This window comes from Rhinichthys klamathensis, unplaced genomic scaffold (assembly GCF_029890125.1).
Source record: "Rhinichthys klamathensis goyatoka isolate OS25496 unplaced genomic scaffold, OSU_Roscu_1.1 h1tg000262l_1, whole genome shotgun sequence".
NCBI lineage: Eukaryota > Metazoa > Chordata > Actinopteri > Cypriniformes > Leuciscidae > Rhinichthys > Rhinichthys klamathensis.
In genome coordinates, this window is record NW_026606783.1 from 513,711 (window position 1) to 531,754 (window position 18,044).

General features: G+C 35.6%; 4 protein-coding genes across 4 annotated transcripts; 3 read left to right on the top strand and 1 right to left on the bottom strand.

The window, feature by feature from the left end:
- Positions 1-2,854: 2,854 nt before the first annotated feature.
- LOC130101872 (interferon-inducible GTPase 5-like) lies at positions 2,855-4,220 on the top strand. The gene has a single exon (XM_056267727.1). It carries the CDS (start codon positions 2,855-2,857, stop codon positions 4,004-4,006), a length of 1,152 nt encoding a protein of 383 aa, XP_056123702.1. The 3' UTR covers positions 4,007-4,220.
- Positions 4,221-5,651: 1,431 nt separating this feature from the next.
- LOC130101883 (interferon-inducible GTPase 5-like) lies at positions 5,652-8,670 on the top strand. Its single transcript, XM_056267741.1, has 3 exons — positions 5,652-5,776; positions 6,324-6,540; positions 7,325-8,670. Exons 2-3 carry the CDS (start codon positions 6,332-6,334, stop codon positions 8,274-8,276), a joined length of 1,161 nt encoding a protein of 386 aa, XP_056123716.1. The 5' UTR covers positions 5,652-5,776; positions 6,324-6,331; the 3' UTR covers positions 8,277-8,670.
- A 90-nt stretch (positions 8,671-8,760) lies between these two features.
- Positions 8,761-10,155, top strand: LOC130101873 (interferon-inducible GTPase 5-like). Its single transcript, XM_056267728.1, has one exon. The coding sequence runs from the start codon at positions 9,007-9,009 to the stop codon at positions 10,153-10,155; it is 1,149 nt and encodes a 382-aa protein (XP_056123703.1). The 5' UTR covers positions 8,761-9,006.
- A 3,385-nt stretch (positions 10,156-13,540) lies between these two features.
- irgq1 (immunity-related GTPase family, q1) lies at positions 13,541-17,060 on the bottom strand. Its single transcript, XM_056267691.1, has 3 exons — positions 16,820-17,060; positions 15,470-16,204; positions 13,541-14,258 (listed from the first exon to the last, which is right to left on the bottom strand). The coding sequence occupies exons 1-3, from the start codon at positions 16,825-16,827 to the stop codon at positions 13,541-13,543; spliced, it is 1,461 nt and encodes a 486-aa protein (XP_056123666.1). The 5' UTR covers positions 16,828-17,060.
- Between the last annotated feature and the right edge of the window lie 984 nt (positions 17,061-18,044).

Genomic DNA, 18,044 nt, shown 5'->3' on the forward strand with positions numbered 1-18,044 from the left:
CTTCAACGGTAAGTTAACCAAATTGTTGGAAGTCCAAATCAATGCAGTTTCAAAGGGCTTTAAAGTGCTTCAAATGGCTCTGCACGATATTCTGCATAATTGGATGTTTTTAAATAAACACTGACAAAAAACTATACAAGTTTTAGGGCTGGACGATATGATGATATACAGTATAACATTAATGTAAGTGATCACTCGGATTTAACCTATCTATATTGTATTTATATAAAACGTTTACAGGCAAATTTTCTTAATTTATTTCCCTGGCGTCGAAATAAATGTCAGGAAACACGATTCCTGGCTGCATGTCAATAATCATGGATCACTGGATCTTTGATAAGTTGTAAGGAACACTATATCGAGTCCAACTTTTAGTTTAAACTGATAGTTTGTTTTACTCGCGTTTTCGCAGTTTCCCCTATTAACTCCAGTCACGCAGCAGCTCTTTTGCCACTCAGTCCGGGGGGGCGTGCTCCGGCAGGAAAGTGACGTTAAAGGGATAGTTCACTTTGAAATGAAATTTTTGGTATGTTTTAGCTTACCTCAAGGGCATCCAAGATGTAGGTGTCTTTGTTTCTGCAGAAGTTTCAATTTTGATATTTTTTAGGTCAAACCGTTCATGTCTGTCAGTCATAATGCAGGTCTGGTCACCACCTCAAAGAGCATGCACAGAGAAGTCCAAATTAAACATGATTTAATGACTCGTAAATGTAAGTACACATTGATGGCCTAAGACACGAAACGAGCGGTTTGTGTGAGAAAAGAACAGTATTTATATTGTTTTTACCTCTTGTAGCACAGCCACGTCCATCTGAGGGCGCGGGTGCTTTGGTCTGCGCGTTACAAGAGGTAAAAACGATATAAATACTGTTCGTTTTCTCACACAAACCGCTCGTTTCGTGTCTTAGGCCATCAATGTGTACTTACATTTACGAGTCATTAAATCATGTTTAATTTGGACTTCTCTGTGCAAAGACCTGCATTATAGACTCCATAGACCTGCATTATATGACTGACAGACAAGAACGGTTTGACCTAAAAATATCAAAATTGAAACTACTGCGGAAACAAAAACACCTACATCTTGGATGCCCTTGAGGTAAGCTAAAACATATCAAAATTGTATTTCAAAGTGAACTATCCCTTTAATGCATTCCCTCTATTGTGCTGGTCTGCGACGCGCCAGGCATTACGTAATCACGTTGGAAAGGTCACGCTCGACGTAGGTGGAAGTACCCGCCCCATTGTTTACAAGCATCATTCAAATTTTATTGTATGTTGAATGACATATTTATGTCTTTGTGTCAGTTTGTTTAAAATGGTCCTTTCGTGTGGGTATCCTGGATGTTTAAAACAATGGGGCGGTACTTCCGCCTACGTCCAGTGTGACCTTTCCAACGTGATTACGTAATGCCTGGCACGTCGCAGACCAGCACAATACGAACAATTGTGGTTAAAAAGTATATACATTTTCTTTTCTATTTTGGGAAAATGACCTATCGTTTCGCTAGATAAGACCCTATTCCTCAGCTGGGATCATGCAGAGCCATTTGAAGCACTTCAAAGCCCTTTGAAACTGCATTGATTTGGATTTCAACAATTTGGTTTGAAGTCCATTGTGTGTAGAAAAATCCTGAAATGTTTTTCTCAAAAAACTTAATTTTTGTTCCACTGAAGAAAGAAAGACATGAATACCTTGGGTGGCATTGGGGTGAGTAAATTATCAGGAAATTTTCATTTTGAGGTGAACTAATCCTTTAAAGGTGGTTTGCTGAACACAAAATAAGATATTTTGAAGAATGTCGGTAACCAAACAGTTCATAAGCCCCATTGACTTCCATATTTTTTCCATACTATTTTTCCATTATTACTGCAAAGCAAACAGGACAAATGTTTTACTAGAAACTCTGCCTTTATGGCAGAAAAAAAACATGAATGTTTGGTGATATTTACCAAGTTGCTTTACTTTTTCAGAATCATCATGTCAAATGAAGTTTATGTCTATATAGACCCTTTCCTCAATATCGGCACAAATCCTGATCAGAAAGCAGTAGCTGATAGGCTTACTGAATCCTTTCACAAGGACATTGTGTTGAGAGAGCAACAGAGAAACACAGAGTCCCTAGGAATCATCCAATCAAAAATCAGTAAACCTATGGAAAAACAACCATCCAAACAAAATACTTGTTCAGTACGGGAAATTGTTGAAATAAAACCTAATGGTGTGAAGGACAGTGAAAAGATGAGAGAAAAAAAGGAGAATGATAAAGAAAAGCAAGCAGAGAAAGAAGTGATAAATATAACAAATGAAACAACTGTAGAAAACTCAGAAGTGTCTAATGTTGACATGATACGCAAGGAAAAATGTCTTGAGGAGCAAAATAAGCAAACCATGGCTGGGGATCCACGTGAAGTGACCACAGAAAAACAACATGTGAAGGCTGATAATAAAGAGGAACAAAGAGAACAAATCTTAAACATTCCATCTCAGAAGACAAATGAAGCTATGATTAAAAAGGTGTGTATGAAAGCTACAGACATTCACACAACAAAACAGCCTGAAGGTGTCGAAACAGGCCATTTACAAGACCAGCGTGATGCAATAATGGAAAAAGCCATTTTGACACAAAAACCTAGTAAGACTAATCCCAGTGAACCAATGAAAAATGTGGACACAAAAGAGCATAATGAGGAGGTTAAGAAGATACAGAAGCAAGAATTACTCATTGAAGCAGTGTGTCCAGATGCCAAGAAGTCACACAATGACACAGAAAACATGTCTCAGTGTAAAGCAAAAGAGAAACTGTGTTTAAAATCAAAAAAGAAAAGAAAAGGTATCAAAATGAATCCTAACATGCAAGACACTGAGCATTTATATGAAGTGCCTTGTGATCTACTCACTAGTACTGAATGCGAAACAGAACAAGTAAAAGAGCAACTCAAGCATCTGAACAACGTCACACTTCATATTGCTGTTACAGGATCAACCGGCGGAGGAAAATCCAGCTTTATCAATGCAATGCGAGGTCTTCAACCCGATGATGTCAATGCAGCTCCCACTGGAGTGACTGAGATGACAATGACACCAACGGTGTACACACATCCTACAATGCCCAATATAAAACTCTGGGATCTGCCAGGGACTGGAAGTCCCAAATTCAAAGCCAAAAAATATCTAAAAGAGGTCAATCTTGAGGCCTTTGACTTCTTCATCATCATCTCCTCAGAGAGATTCAAAGAAAACGACATCATGCTGGCTAAAGCAATTAAAGAGAAGAAGAGGTTGTTTTATTTCCTCCGCTCGAAGATTGACAATGACATTCAAGCGGAATCTCAAAGGAAAGACTTTGATGAGCAGAAAGTGCTCTCTCACATTCGTGAGGACTGCCATAGAAACCTTAAGGATAACCCAAATGTTTTCCTGATTTCCTCCTTTGAATTGCATAAATATGATTTTCAGGCCCTCATCGACACATTGGAGAAGCAGCTACCTGCTCACAAGAGAGATGCTTTGGTTTTGTCCTTGCCAATATACTCTTCCAGGATTCTGGAGAAGAAAATCGAAACATTTTTTAAGCAAACCTGGCCAGCAGCCGTTGCGTCTGGTTGCATTGCTGTGGCTCCTGTGCCTGGTCTTTCCATTGCTTGTAATGCTGGCATTTTGCTGGGTTTCTTCACCAAGTGCTACTACGCCTTCGGTTTGGATGATGAATCAATCGACAAGTTGTCTGTGAGGGTCAATAATCCATCCCTGAAATCTGTAAGAAGTTCACCTCTAGTGGTTGCTATTGGGCAAAAGAAACTCAGTAATAAAGAGCTGTCAGCACTGACAAGTAAGGAAGCAGCTGTTAAATTCGCATGGAGTATGGTTCCTGTTGTAGGGAGCAAAATAACAGCAGATATGTCTTACTCTGGAACACTGAACCTTCTGCGAGCAGGACTTCAAGATCTTGCGGATACAGCCAGAGAAGTGCTGAAAGCTGCAGGTCTGACTGATGTCTATTAAAATAGATCAGAGTCAAAAGGTCATGACACTGCTGTGGTCATTGATCTTTTTGGTTAAACTAGCTTATTGCCATATTGCAATAGTATGAATCACTCAAATCTGTTTTAAAACATGTAAATAACTTTTAAAAACTAAAAATTTTCTTTGACTTTAAACCAAGACTGAGGACAAAAAGTAAAACATTCAAGACTGCGATACATACACACTTGGGGTGGGGCACTGAAACAACAATAATATGTAATATCTAGATTTATTTTTAGACTGGATTCTTTTCTGTTCTGACTTTGTAGCTTAATATTACTGATCCAAAAATGTAGCCATTTGAGCATGAACAAAAGGATGCTTTTTGTGTTTAATGGATCTTAAAAATGGCCCATTATATCATGTGAAATACTGCAGTAGCATTTTCCAAAGAGACCACTTTTAAATGTGTTCATAAACTAATAGCTGAATAGGTAAAGATTTTCTGAAAGCTATTACTCTTTGCTCTATTGTGTGCTGTGGCCTAATTATTAATACTAATTGAGTAGTCTATTTTTAACAGTTTTTTTTCTTTTTTTTTTCAGTAGGCTAAATGCTTGTTGCAAAAAAAAAAAAAAAAATCCAAAAGGAGAAAATATTTGACTGTTATAATATTCGACTAATGCTACCATTATAGCTGTACAACAGTTTGTAACAAACAAAATATAGGACTACAACAAATTTGTGTTCTATGTCGTATAGTTAATATTTTAAAACAATGTAAAAAAAAAAAGTAAAAAAATGAATAAATATATAAATAAATCTTACAAATTTTAATTCAGTTTTTTTTATCAGGCTACTGTTATTAAAATTGTATTTTAATATATAAACAAAACATATGATGGTATTGTTTGCTTTTAAGGTAAATTTTGATGTGCAACGATAATAATGATAAACACAACAAACTGCTTTCTTCAGATATGATTGACGAGGGACCTTTCAACCCAATCACCCATTATGATGAAATGAATGATGAAATTGTAAAACCAAATATAGGCTACAGCTCAATTCTTTGAAGCACACTGCCATATAAAACTCCATGTAGGCTGTAGTATCCTAGAGTAACCACTATGTGTCGTGTTTGTATTACAAGTGTTGTGTGTCCTGACCATGTCCTGACCTGTAAAGGTAGTTGAAGACGATGCAGAGTTATGTCTGTTGCTGTCTCTTTTACTGTCTATGGTTGCTGTAACTGCTGCAAACAAGTAACGTGATAACTACAACTCAATGTATGTAGTAGTCTGATTTATAGTGAAGATATAGCCTACTACATAGGCTAATATCATAAACTGCAAAGTGTTAATGAAAACTCCTCAAAACAGACTTTATTCGCAGTCTATATAGCCTATATTCTTTTTATTCATAATGACATGTCTGGTCATTTTTTAGATTAGGCTGCTGGCAGATTTCAGAAACGGAGCCAACGAAACTGAATTATCCGAATTACATGCGCCAGAAAAAGAAAAGAGGATCGTATGTGAATGGCGGATACAACAGAGCTTCTCAGTGCAGCGATTTAATTGGCCATTTGGGCTGTCACTCACAGATCCCATGATGAGACACGCCTACGATGACGTATACTGTAAATGTTTAGGAAGAAGAAAGCAGTTCTTGGGAATTGAAACTGAAGGTAACAGCGCCGTATTTCTGTCTTTAAAAAAATTATTCATCTTATTTCTTAAGCCTCACATGTAACTTAAGACAGTCACAGTGTGTCATAGGCCTACTGCTGGAACAAAAAACGTAAAAGTAAGTAGACTATATATTTTTTTGTCACTTCAATTATTGAATTACTTTATTGTGTCTCTCATTAACAAGTCGCCAAAATTACACTACAACCTTTACACATTACATTTATGCTGCTGAAGCTAATTATCCATTTGGTCTGTTCCCATAATGTCGATTTTATTATTCATGGTTAATTTTTTACCACATGCAGGGCAGAAGAGCTCACTGGGAGGGGGGTTGTTTTAACTGAAACTGCCCGAACATAAATTGCATCTAATTCCATTTTATTCAAAGATTTTAGTTTTAGTACTCAAATGTTAGTTGATAAACATGATCAACCAGATTTATTACAGTCCCTGACCATTTGGGAACAGCAAAACACCATCTAGCCGGTAAACAGTAACAAGGTCTCTGCGTTGACTACATTTATTAAACAAAGCACTTTGGGTTAAATGTGAATCACATAACTGAAACTATTTGATGATTATTGTAATAACAGGAATTATTAGCATTTATGCTTCAAGAATAAATGTTGAAGCATATACTTCTATATACTTAACTTTTACAGTTTAAAACATGGAAACTCAAGACCCTGCTGTTGTTGAGGCAGTAAAGGCATCAGGCGAGTCCACCCTGGAAAAGGCTACAGCAAAAGCTAAAGAAACATTCGACCAGTTGTTAAATGTCTCACTTAACATCGCCGTGACTGGAAAGACAGGATCTGGGAAATCCTCCTTTGTAAATGCCCTTAGAGGTGTAAGTGAAGATGATGATGGAGCAGCACCTACACTGTAAACCCTAACGCTCAAAATACTTAATTAGTTTGAGTAGGAAAAACTTAAATTAAACTAATTAGTTCAGTCAAATTAACTTTTATGAGTATTTAGCACTTTCTTTTTCTTTCAAGTTCACAGAATGGATATATTTTAAGTAAACTGAACTGTTTCATTGTTTTGAGTTTTATGAAATTATTTCTTTTAATTTAGACGAACTTAAGTTTAACTGAAACGGCTGGGATGTATATTTCCCAGCATGCTTTGCCGATGGCACTCAAAAGGGAGAGTAAATGCTAAAATTAAGTGTAATACAATGTGTTTTTGTGCAAGATTAATGTTAATCGGGTGATTTAGTAATGATTAATGTTTCGTTATGCTAATTTAGAAGAATTTCTGTTAATGTTGGTTTTAGGATAGTTACCATCATGGTGACAAGTGGTGCATGAGCTTGATTTGAGAGCAAATAAAACCTTTATATTGCTGCAAGTGTTACTGTATAGCATACTATTGTTAAGATGTTAACAAAATAGTATGTTAGCAAACTAGCTTGTTAAAGCTAGCTAAGTTTATACTAATAAAAGTGTTCACATTGAGATTACATGAAATTTTAAGTTAAATGTATGAATTAGTGTACTCAAACATTTCAAGTTAAGAACAATTCAAATGTACAAATACAAAATAAAAATATGTCAGTTCTGCTTACTTAAACTTTGAATTTCTTTACTTAAAAAATTTGAGGCAACTGATTGCCTTAAATTTTTTGAGTTGTGCCAACTTATTCGGGTTTACAGTGTACTGGAGTTACAGAAACTACAATGAAGGCCACCATGTATGAACATCCTATGCCAAATGTGAAGATCTGGGACCTGCCTGGAATAGGAACACCAAACTTCAAAGCAGATAAATACCTTAAAGATGTCAAACTTGACACCTATGATTTCTTCATTATCCTTAGCTCAGAAAGGTTCATGCAGAATGACATCATGCTGGCTAAAGAAATAAGAAAACAGAAGAAAAACTTTTACTTTGTTCGTTCCAAGATTGACAATGACATCAGAGCAGAGGAAAAGAAAAAGGGATTTGATGAGCAGAAAGTTCTTGCCATTATAAGAGAGGACTGTCAAAAAAACTTGAAAGAATTGGGAGACCCCAAAGTTTTCTTGATATCGTCTTTTGACTTGGAGAAATATGATTTTGAAATACTTCAAAACACTCTCGAAGAAGAGCTTCCAGACCATAAGAGATCTGCTCTTCTACAAGCCTGGCCAGTGTGCTCCGCAGCATCTCTTGAGAAGAAGATCAAATTCTTCGAGGGCATGATCTGGGCTGCATCTCTTGCCTCTGCTGGAATAGCAGTGGTCCCTGTGCCTGGTCTGTCAGTAGCATGTGATGCAGGCATGGTGTTGCTTTTCCTCACAAGGTGCTACTATGCATTTGGTTTGGATGATGGATCACTGTCAAGGCTTTCGGAAAAACTGAACAAGCCCTTGCTGGAACATCTGACCAAATCAAAGTTAGCAACTGCCATCCGTGAAAAAACAATGGCCAGGATTCAAGTCTCTGTTTCACTTGCAACACTTGCTACCGTTGAATATGTTGCAAGCCTCCTTCCAGTTGTGGGCAGTGCTGCTGCTGCAGGAATATCATTCGCTACTACTTATTACATCTTGAGAGAAGGTTTAAAAGAACTAGCAAATATTGCACGAGAAATCAGAAAAGAGGCAGAGCTGGACACTATGCAGTAACTCGCAGATGTCCTGGACGTGTTTTCATTTCATGTATATGGTTTATATTGATTTTATTAATTTAATTTGAGGCATGTAAACATTTTCTGCCTTTGTTATGGAGTTAATGGCCACATAATGTTTGATTGTTTGCTGATTAGAAAAGAGATTACAGTACCCCTATGTCTTCACTATATGCATATGGATGATTTCATAAGTCATTAATACTGTCAGGGGAAACGTTGTTCAAAAAAAGTTGTTTATTCAATTTCATGTTTAATTTGTAGGCCTGTTATTAAATAGCTTACAATTTGTGGTAATTTTCTCTGAAACCTGGACACATTTTCAGTCTTACATAATGTATTTGTTCTATCAAATCTCATTCAATAAAAAATATATACCTTTCTGTGAGAAATATTTGCATGTGTGGTTTAACTATACACCCAATGTTATAATATTTCTAATTTTCCTACATTTTCCAGTTATGGAAAAAAAATCAAATAAGGAATAAAAACAGATTGTGATATAAATATACAATCTCAGTTGGGACTGGGAGATATAAAGTTGCAATTATGATGAAAAACTTAGACGTGAAATATGCATGACCCACCAAAAGAAGTTTTGACTTTAAATTTAGTTAAACCATGCAATGATTTATCATAGAAGATTTATCCCTTCTATAATATTTTGTTTATGTATTTTACAGTAAAGAATTTAACCAAGCATAAAGACAGAAAATTCTTCTTCTGACATGGATTTATCTGGAGCTTTGCAGAGACTGGGAGAAGATGACCCAAATGCAGCTGTTGCAAAGGCTAAAGAACAACTGGACAGTCTTGACAGTGTGACTCTGAATATTGCTGTAACTGGGGAAACAGGAGCAGGAAAATCTGCATTCATTAATGCATTTCGAGGTCTGGGTGATGATGACGATACTTCTGCACCAACTGGCATAACTGAAACCACGACGCAAATTACCATGTACACCCATCCCACGAAATCAAACATCCGACTGTGGGACCTGCCAGGGATTGGTATGCCAAAATTCAAGGCTAACGAATTCCTCAAAGAAGTTAAATTTGAGACATATGATTTATTTATCATCATTTCCTCAGAGAGGTTCAAGGAAAATGATGTCTTTCTGGCCAAGGAGATTCAAAAAAAGAAGAAAAGTTTTTATTTTGTCCGGACCAAGATTGATAATGACATTCGCTCAGTGGCACAGAAAAGAAATTTCAATGAGCAGCAGGTACTTTGCACAATTAGAGAGGACTGCAACAGAAATTTGAAAGAAGTTGGCAACCCCAAGGTGTTTCTGATATCCTCTTATGACTTGGGAAAATATGACTTCCAAGACCTGGTAGATACCCTAGAGTCAGACCTTTCAGAACACAAGAGTTTTGCTCTGGTTCAGTCTGTGCCTGTGTGCTCTCTGGCAATGCTAGAAAAGAAGAAAGAGTATATGGAGAAGCTTATTTGGCTTCCAGCATTGGCCTCAGGTTTGGTTGCCTTTGTCCCTCACCCTGTATTATCTCTGGCCATCGACAAGACGGTGTTGATGGCATATCTCTTAAGTTGTCATTACAGTTTGGGTTTGAATGAGAAATCACTCATCAAACTGTCAGAGAGAATGGACAAGCCTGTCTCACAGCTGCAGTCAGCTATAAAGTCTCCTGTAACATTAGCAGTAGTAAACACACTGGCGACTAGGCCTCGTGCATCTATGACAACAAAACCAGTGAAAAGCTTAGATGATTTGCTAGATAGTAAATATCTTGTAACCAGTTTTCTGCATGCAACGGAGGCCTTCAAAGCGACACACACTGTCTTGAGTGGAGCTCTAAATGACATGATCAATGACATGAGATGTGTTCTCCAAGAAGCAGGTGTGAATGAATAAAATCAAAGAGATGTTTACCAAAACTGTTTATGTTAAATCAGAACATCAAAACTTAGTTTATTAGCCATAGGTTTGGGGAATTCACACTGGAGAGTTATCCCCCCAAAAAGTAAAATGGCTGGAAAGAGAAAGTTATACTGAATATTGTCCAGTAATTTTCTTTGTATTTTATCAAGGTGCATGAATGGAATATGGAATAATATGTATTTTAAGAACAGAATTGGTCAAATGTGTAAAAATGTGGGAATCTGGTGGTTGGTGCAAGAATTTTTTTGTCTAATCTTTTTATTGTGCAATTTTGTAAATTAGGAATATTAACTTGAATTTTTAATTGTTTTACAATGTAGAAGGGCTTAATACCAAGGGTTAGGATCTCTTTACAGTATCTTTTACTTAATAATAAACATTTCTGTATATTCCATAGTTACTTTTTTAATTAATGCATTTGTTTTATCCATATTGTTAATTAAATTACACTTATTGATGACAAATGATAATAAAAGGCATATGTCATGTGTTGATTTTCAGGATAAGCTATAGTTATGAGTTAGGGATTTGAATTTATTATCCAAAATGTTTACATTAAAAAGGGCCAAAGATTATAAATAGATTTTCTGGTTTACAATTTTTTATTAATACAAGTGTTGTGATTGTCTGAAATTAAAAAAATTGTTCCATGGTGCTACATTTTGCATACATATTTAAGATGTAGTGTTGGCAGTTCATTTGTTGAATTCTCAAAAGTGTTGGTTTGGTGTGTGAATACATGAAGCTATTGTAAGACAAAAAGAAAAACACCCTTTGTTCACATGCAGGTTTATTTTCGGGTGTTTTATCAGCTGCATGACACATTTTTAATGTATGAAGCCTATTGAAAAGTAAGGTGTGACTAAGCCATTGCGTTGGGTGTCACAGTAAAAGATTAGTCCAGTTCTTATCATTGATACCAAGTATTTGTTTGTGCTGTTACCAATAACAAATTGATCCGGAAAGTGCACATGATTCATGCTAGAGTTATAGGGACAAATAACTATCATCTAGATTAGCATAGTTTCACTAAAATTATTTCTATGATTTTCAGGTCTGTTAAAAAATCGAAATATTATGTTATAGTATAATTAACCAGCCCATTACAAACTTTTTTTTATGGTTTGCATAACGAGAAGTGTGGTGAAATTTTCATGAACCTTTTATTAAAGAAATAGTCTTATTTACATTTAGTCATTTAGCCGACCCCTTTGTCCAAAGCGACTTAAAAATGAGGACTAAAGCAAGCAAGTCATCATGAAGAGGCAAAAACAACGCAAAAAGTGCTCAAAATACAAAGTTTAGGCATTGCTATGAGTAGCATTAGCCAGATGAGGGAGGATTACAGGAAAAGGAAATACATTACATTTTTACATACAGTACAAGTGCTCACAGAAGAGAGGTGTTTTCAGCTGTCTTTTGAATGTTGTCAGGGATTGTGCCTTCCAGATGAAGGTATTTCTGCCTTGATTTGACAATCTGCATAGCAGTCCCTATCTCTTCTATTCTTTTGCAATAATTTGGACAAAACAATCAAAAGCAAAATGTGGTGCCTTTGAATCAGAATATATTTTCAATTTCCTTGCGGGAGTCTTCCTAAAAGGATCAATAAAGATAAGTCTAAGTCTAAGTCTATATGAAGCCTGAAGGCTATATTGATACTGACAATTTAAATAGAGCTCATACATGTGGTTTCATTACAAAGTGTCCTATTTCTGGATAGCACTTTATTTTACAGTCCTGTTTCACATGCTGTACTTATTGTAGTAATGTACTTAGCCTGAACCTACCCCTAAACCTTAACTTAACCCATGTGGTTACCTTGCACTACTCAGTACTTTTGTGATAAGTACACTGAAGTACATTGAAAGTGTATGTACTGCAAAATAAAGTGCAACCAATTTCTGTTTATTTATAACAACTTAAATTACAATATTACATTTAAAACATATGACTTAAGAGAAAATGTAGTTGATCAGTGCACCAAGCGCAAACCATTAACATCAGATATATAACAGACAGGATGCTTCTGATCACCAACAGTTTTGAAATCAGTTTGCATTTTCTTTACATGTTTCAAAGACACAATCACAATCAACTATACAGTATATTAATTAACTATATTTTAATTGCTTATCTATTACACCTGAAAGGGAGTATGTTTATCAGTAGACACTCAAAATGCGATGCTTCACAATATAGGTTTAGCCTACTGAAAATGAATTGTGACAATGAATAAATTATTAGGCTAGTACACAACAAAATGTATCAGCCATTTAAACACATTTTCTCAAATAAATGTAGTTCAAGCTTCACGGAGTGAATTAAATTAACCTGAGTAGCGTCTTGAGGAAACAGTTTATTAAAACATTACTCCACGTATTCACAAGTTTGCATCTCATTTAACACACAACAATAATCACACATTTACCTTTTAACCAAACAGAATAACTCACAACAGAATAACATTTAATCATCTCACATAGGCTACTCATGTGCTGTAAGGTGTTGTGCCGATAGCTTTAATTTTTTACGTAAATAAAACACAGATGCGTTAACATTTAGATTTTTAACATCATATGAATTTTCTAAACATATTATTTAATAGAAAATGTAATATTTTTAGTGTATTTGACAACATGTGATTATTTCATAATTATTTTAGATGATTACTCATTGTATGAACTGAAATAATCCCATGAATTAAACCTCAGGAAAACACATACAGTAGTTTTTCAGCATATTATACTTATTTCATTCACATATTTTATTGCACACCAATTATAAACAAAAACAGTAAGCAGAAATATTTGATGTTAAATTAAACAGTTTATTTCTGCATCATATCTAATGTTTCTGTGTTATTTTATTTATGCTGCTGTAAGGCCGTCTTGGATCCAATGGCGTATTCGATTAGAGGTAAAGGTCTCACGCGGGTTCCGTCTTTTCTCATGGCAAAGACATTTTATCTTATGTATTAACTCGTTATTTCATCTGACTCCATAAATGAAAAGGTTTTTCAATTATATCTGTGCATCATTAAATACGTGAATGTTTGACTAATTCCTTTTAACTCTAATGATATCATATCAAAGTATCAAAGTCATGTAGAAGAATCATCAAATGTAACAATTATGTCAGGTAAATTTATCATCAGTTCAAAGATAATCAATACAATTTATATCAAATGTTCTGGAATAAAAAAGAAGACGAACCCGACATTAGGAAATAGGCTACGTGAAGCTGAGAGTCTCACGGGCTCATCTGAGGTACAGAAAAGGCCCTGATCCTTCCACTGCATTTCAATATATAGCCAGACCTCATTTCATATGTAAACATGAGTGTACAGTGGAATTTTTCAGCGATCATTCTGCTTTACAATTCTTGCTATATAATATGCAAAAGCACTTGCCCTGACAGTGTTGAGGTCACCGGACAGCGCACTTTCCAAGCCTATAAAGTCAAATGCACTTCTGTCTAGGCTGTTGATGAGAAAAATCTGTTGTTCATACAGATTTGCCATCTGAAGCTCTTGTGTATATTGTGCCCGTAGCCCATCAAGTATCTCAGTCTCATCACAGTACAAATCTGTTCGCGTCTGTAGATGACAGTCTGCTTTGGTTTGGACCAAGAGGTAATGCTTTCTTAGTTGTTCAACTGCTTTAGCTAGTTTTATATGCCGTGCTTTCTGACAGTCTGATAGAATGATGATATAGAAGTCATACCAATTCAGGACTTGTTTCGTACAATTCATTGAGTAATCCATGTGTGCCTCTATACCAGATACATCCCAGAACCGGACATCTGGGTATCCAGGACTCATTGCAGGGTTGCTGATGTATGCTGTTGCTGCATCACTCACCTCATTCTCAAGACCAATTAAGGCCTTTACTAGAGTGGATGCTCCAGACCCCGTCTCACCCAAAACTGCTACGTCAAGCTGAAAGTGACTCAGAGCCTCTAGTACAACACTGACTTTTGCGGCTCCAAAGCCTGTGCGCTTATACATATTTTGCAATGTTGTGATGTCGTCACCTTGAAGTTTTTCAGTCTGTTGGATGTGGCGTGTCGCATGCCTAAAGTAATAAAGAAATATCAATTAAATTAATGATAGCGGTGATGTGACATTCATTGATTGTCCTCTCTATTCATTTATTCAGAAATACATTCTAAATGCCAAACATTCAATTACTTCGATAAACCTGATTTATGGCGATGTTCTTGATTTCTGAATTAAAATAAGGGTGTTAAGCTGTGTTATTCATGCCGGGCCAGTAGTTTGCAGTCACTTTGTAAATAAATATTACACGCCTATAGACTGAACACGTAATAACGCATGCGCATGACATCACCGTTTTCACAAATTCACGTTTTTTTTGTTGTTGTTTTTTTACATGGAAACTATAACGGTATCGTTTTCAAAAACTTGCACTTTGAAACACGATTTTAAAAGCTTGCATTATCAGGCCGTCAAAACACTGTTGAACGGCCAAAATGCATAAAAAGTTTTCCGTTTTTAGTTGAAAATGGTGTTGTGTAAACAGACCCTCAATTGTGATATTTGATTTTGGGTATAAAGTAAAAAGTATCAGCTGATACCAATGTCCTGATATAATAATGAAGAAAAAAGGCTCATTAAAATTTTAACTCTTGAAAAATAAAACTTCATTAAGTAAAAATGACTGCTTTTTGATGTTTGATAACTTTTTTTCTGACAAAAAAAAATCATGCGGTCCAATATGCTTAAACAGATCAGGAAATGATATCATAGAGAGGACCCCCAGGAGACCCTTATTGAGTCAAGTCAATAAAATATCAAATAAATTGATATTGACTTTTTATGACAAGGCAAGGTTAGTTCAGGTTGTAAAACGTCATGTGGTGCAACTCCCTAAATTTGTTTTTTTATATTCTGTATCTTATATTTATGTTAAGTACTGAAATTTCCAATGCCACAACAAATTCCTTGTGTTAAATTTTGCCAATAAAACTTCAGAAAATGTAATGAGGTTTATGAGTTAATAATTAATTCATTCATGATACACGTAAAAAAAAAAAAAAAAATCTTTTGGAGAGTAATGGTTAAGATGTGTACCTTTATTAAAGGTGTAAGGAAAATATGTTATTACTTTTACTTTACTAAAAATTACATATTTAGAGAATGACAATGGTGTAAGGTATACAATTTCTAAGAACATCACATTAATTACTCTCTTCCAAACTATTTGAATTACCAAGACAAATTAGTACTGTTTTGAACAAGCATTTAGTTACAGTACATACTCACCTTGCATTCATCCAACCTCCGTGAAACATCTTGTCCAGAAAACTTGAAAATACTTCTGCTCTAAGCTGAGAAACCTCATTCTTAAGAGTGTCTGTGAGCTTCTGCATCTCATAATTTTGTGTCTCATGGGCTGAAACTAGGAACACGTGGGGGTCCAATTTCTTCTCCTTCAGATACTTCTCACAGTCTCGTCTCATTTGATCCAATGCACGTTTTTCAGAGAATGTTCTTTTCTTTCTTTGGGATAGCATATCATTATCAGCTTTTGTTCTAATAAAATAAAACGGCTTCTTTCGTTGCCCAATTTCGTCGATCAGAAGCATGTTGTTTTCTCTGACTCTCTCTGATATCACAACCATAAACATGTCATATAGATCAAAATTCATTGTCTTTACATAACTCTTGGATGTAAAGGAAGGGGTGCCCATCCCTGGAAGATCCCACAGTCTGACGTGTGGGAGATTTGGATGCTGATACATAGTTGGTTGCTTTGTGGTTTCTACAGCTCCAGTTGGAGCCGCCCCCGTGTCATCAGGATTCAGTCTGAGGAACACATTGATAAGAGAAGACTTTCCTGCACCAGACTCTCCAGTCACAGCGATATCTATCTTAAAATGGTCAAAAACCTCCAAAAGAGAAATAAGCTGATGGGGAATTTTCTCTGGGCTTTCAGAAGCAAACACATCCTTGATTTTGTTGAAATGATCCTCTTGAATTTTTTCTGGCATGTGAAATCTATTGAAAACATGATATTCTATCAACATTTTATGCTGTAACATTTTTTTTTTTTAAATAACATTATTCCATCATCGCACATTTGGAGTGTTTGGCCTCCTGTAGTTGGGGCCCAATGAACTACACTGTATGAAAAGAGGACCCTTGAGGCCCTTAGGGGTTCTCTGATATCTCGACAGACACTCTTTTAAAGGTGCCTCAAATATGACTGTGAATATTTGAGGTATCAGTCTGAGAATCTCGAAATGGTGGCTCAAACTTATTTTTTAACAGTTTATGTAGGCTACTACAGTTTTTTAATCAATTTAGTGTCGGGGATTTGTCTGTCCACCAGTGAACACAGTGTAACTGATTATAATTGTTTCTATATCTGTCGCGTCGAAAAAGTTATTTTAAAAACTTTTAAATTACTCAAAAATAACATCGCATTGATATTTAGCGTTGTCATGTTTTTAAAGAGATTGATAAGCGTATGCCTTTTTTAACACAGCGACTTTGACAAGTGGATAACGTTGTAAACATTCAATTTCAACACTTATTAATTACACTTTTTCGGTGATAGGTATAGGCTACTCATGTCATGACAGTCTTGCCAAGTAACCTAAATCCACTCACCCATCCATTTCGCTGTCGTTTGGCGGTTTCAGTTTCCACGAAATCCCAGTTAAATCGAAAGTAAGGTAGGCTATAGGCTATTATATAGGCGATGTGCAAAAAATGCATTTACAAAACCAACACACTGTCATATGTCTCATGCTTTCTTGACAATTTACTTTCAGAACTGCTGATCTTAATAAAAACGACGGCTGTTTTCACGCCGAATTAGCCTATCAAACTAAACACGGGCAGTAGGAGGAGGGAACGACGTCATGAAAACGAAACTTAAGACACGTGTTTAAATTATCGTTTAACTAGAAATGACTTAGCCTAATAGACCTAGACTTGTACCTCCACAGTGCAATGACAATAAAGGCTACTCTACTCTACTTCTAGCTATATCAGATTTTGTAGGCTATTATTAACGTTCATGTTTTGAGTCATTTGGAAAAGTAGCTATAGCAACATCTAATAAAACAATAGTGTCTAGGCCTATTTCTAAAATATTCAAAAAGATTTCTGAGATTCAACTCAGTGTTATTAAATGCCCAGTACCTCTTATATTTTAGCCAACTGCAAGCCACCTATGTAAATATCTTACAAATAATGTTCACAATTTTTCAATTATAGTGCAGATATCAAAAACCAATCATCACTACATTAATTTATAAATAATATTGACATAATATTGTTTTATGATTTTATTTGCTCAGTTGGCAAAATGTGGGAGACAAACAAATTAATTGTAGGCCTGTCTTGAAAGTCAGGTTTGCCTGACACAATGGAACACGACACTATAGCCTATAACAGCAACAAAACAAATGAAACTCATTTTAAAAGAATGAAGGAAAAGCATTCAGGTGAACCCCATTTCTGAACAAACCGAAGTAGGCTAGCTTACTCCAGTATTATAATAACACAAATGAAGTTCTGTCTCAATCCAGCGGAGGGCAGCAAAGATAATTTATAGATTTTTAAATGGTTTTCACTCTATGTTTTCACTATGGTTTTCACCCAACAAAATCTTCTATCGCTATATGAACTTTCTGAAGCGTCAAAGCGATAGTTGTAGCTGTCAATGGGGGGACAGAAATCTCCCAGATTTCATCAAAAAGATCTTCATTTGTGTTCCGAAGATGAACGAAAGTTTGCAACGACATGAGGTTGTAGCCTAATAACAGAATTTTCATTTTTGCATGAACTACCCAGCCTTGAAAAAACACTATTTTTATTGGAATGTAAA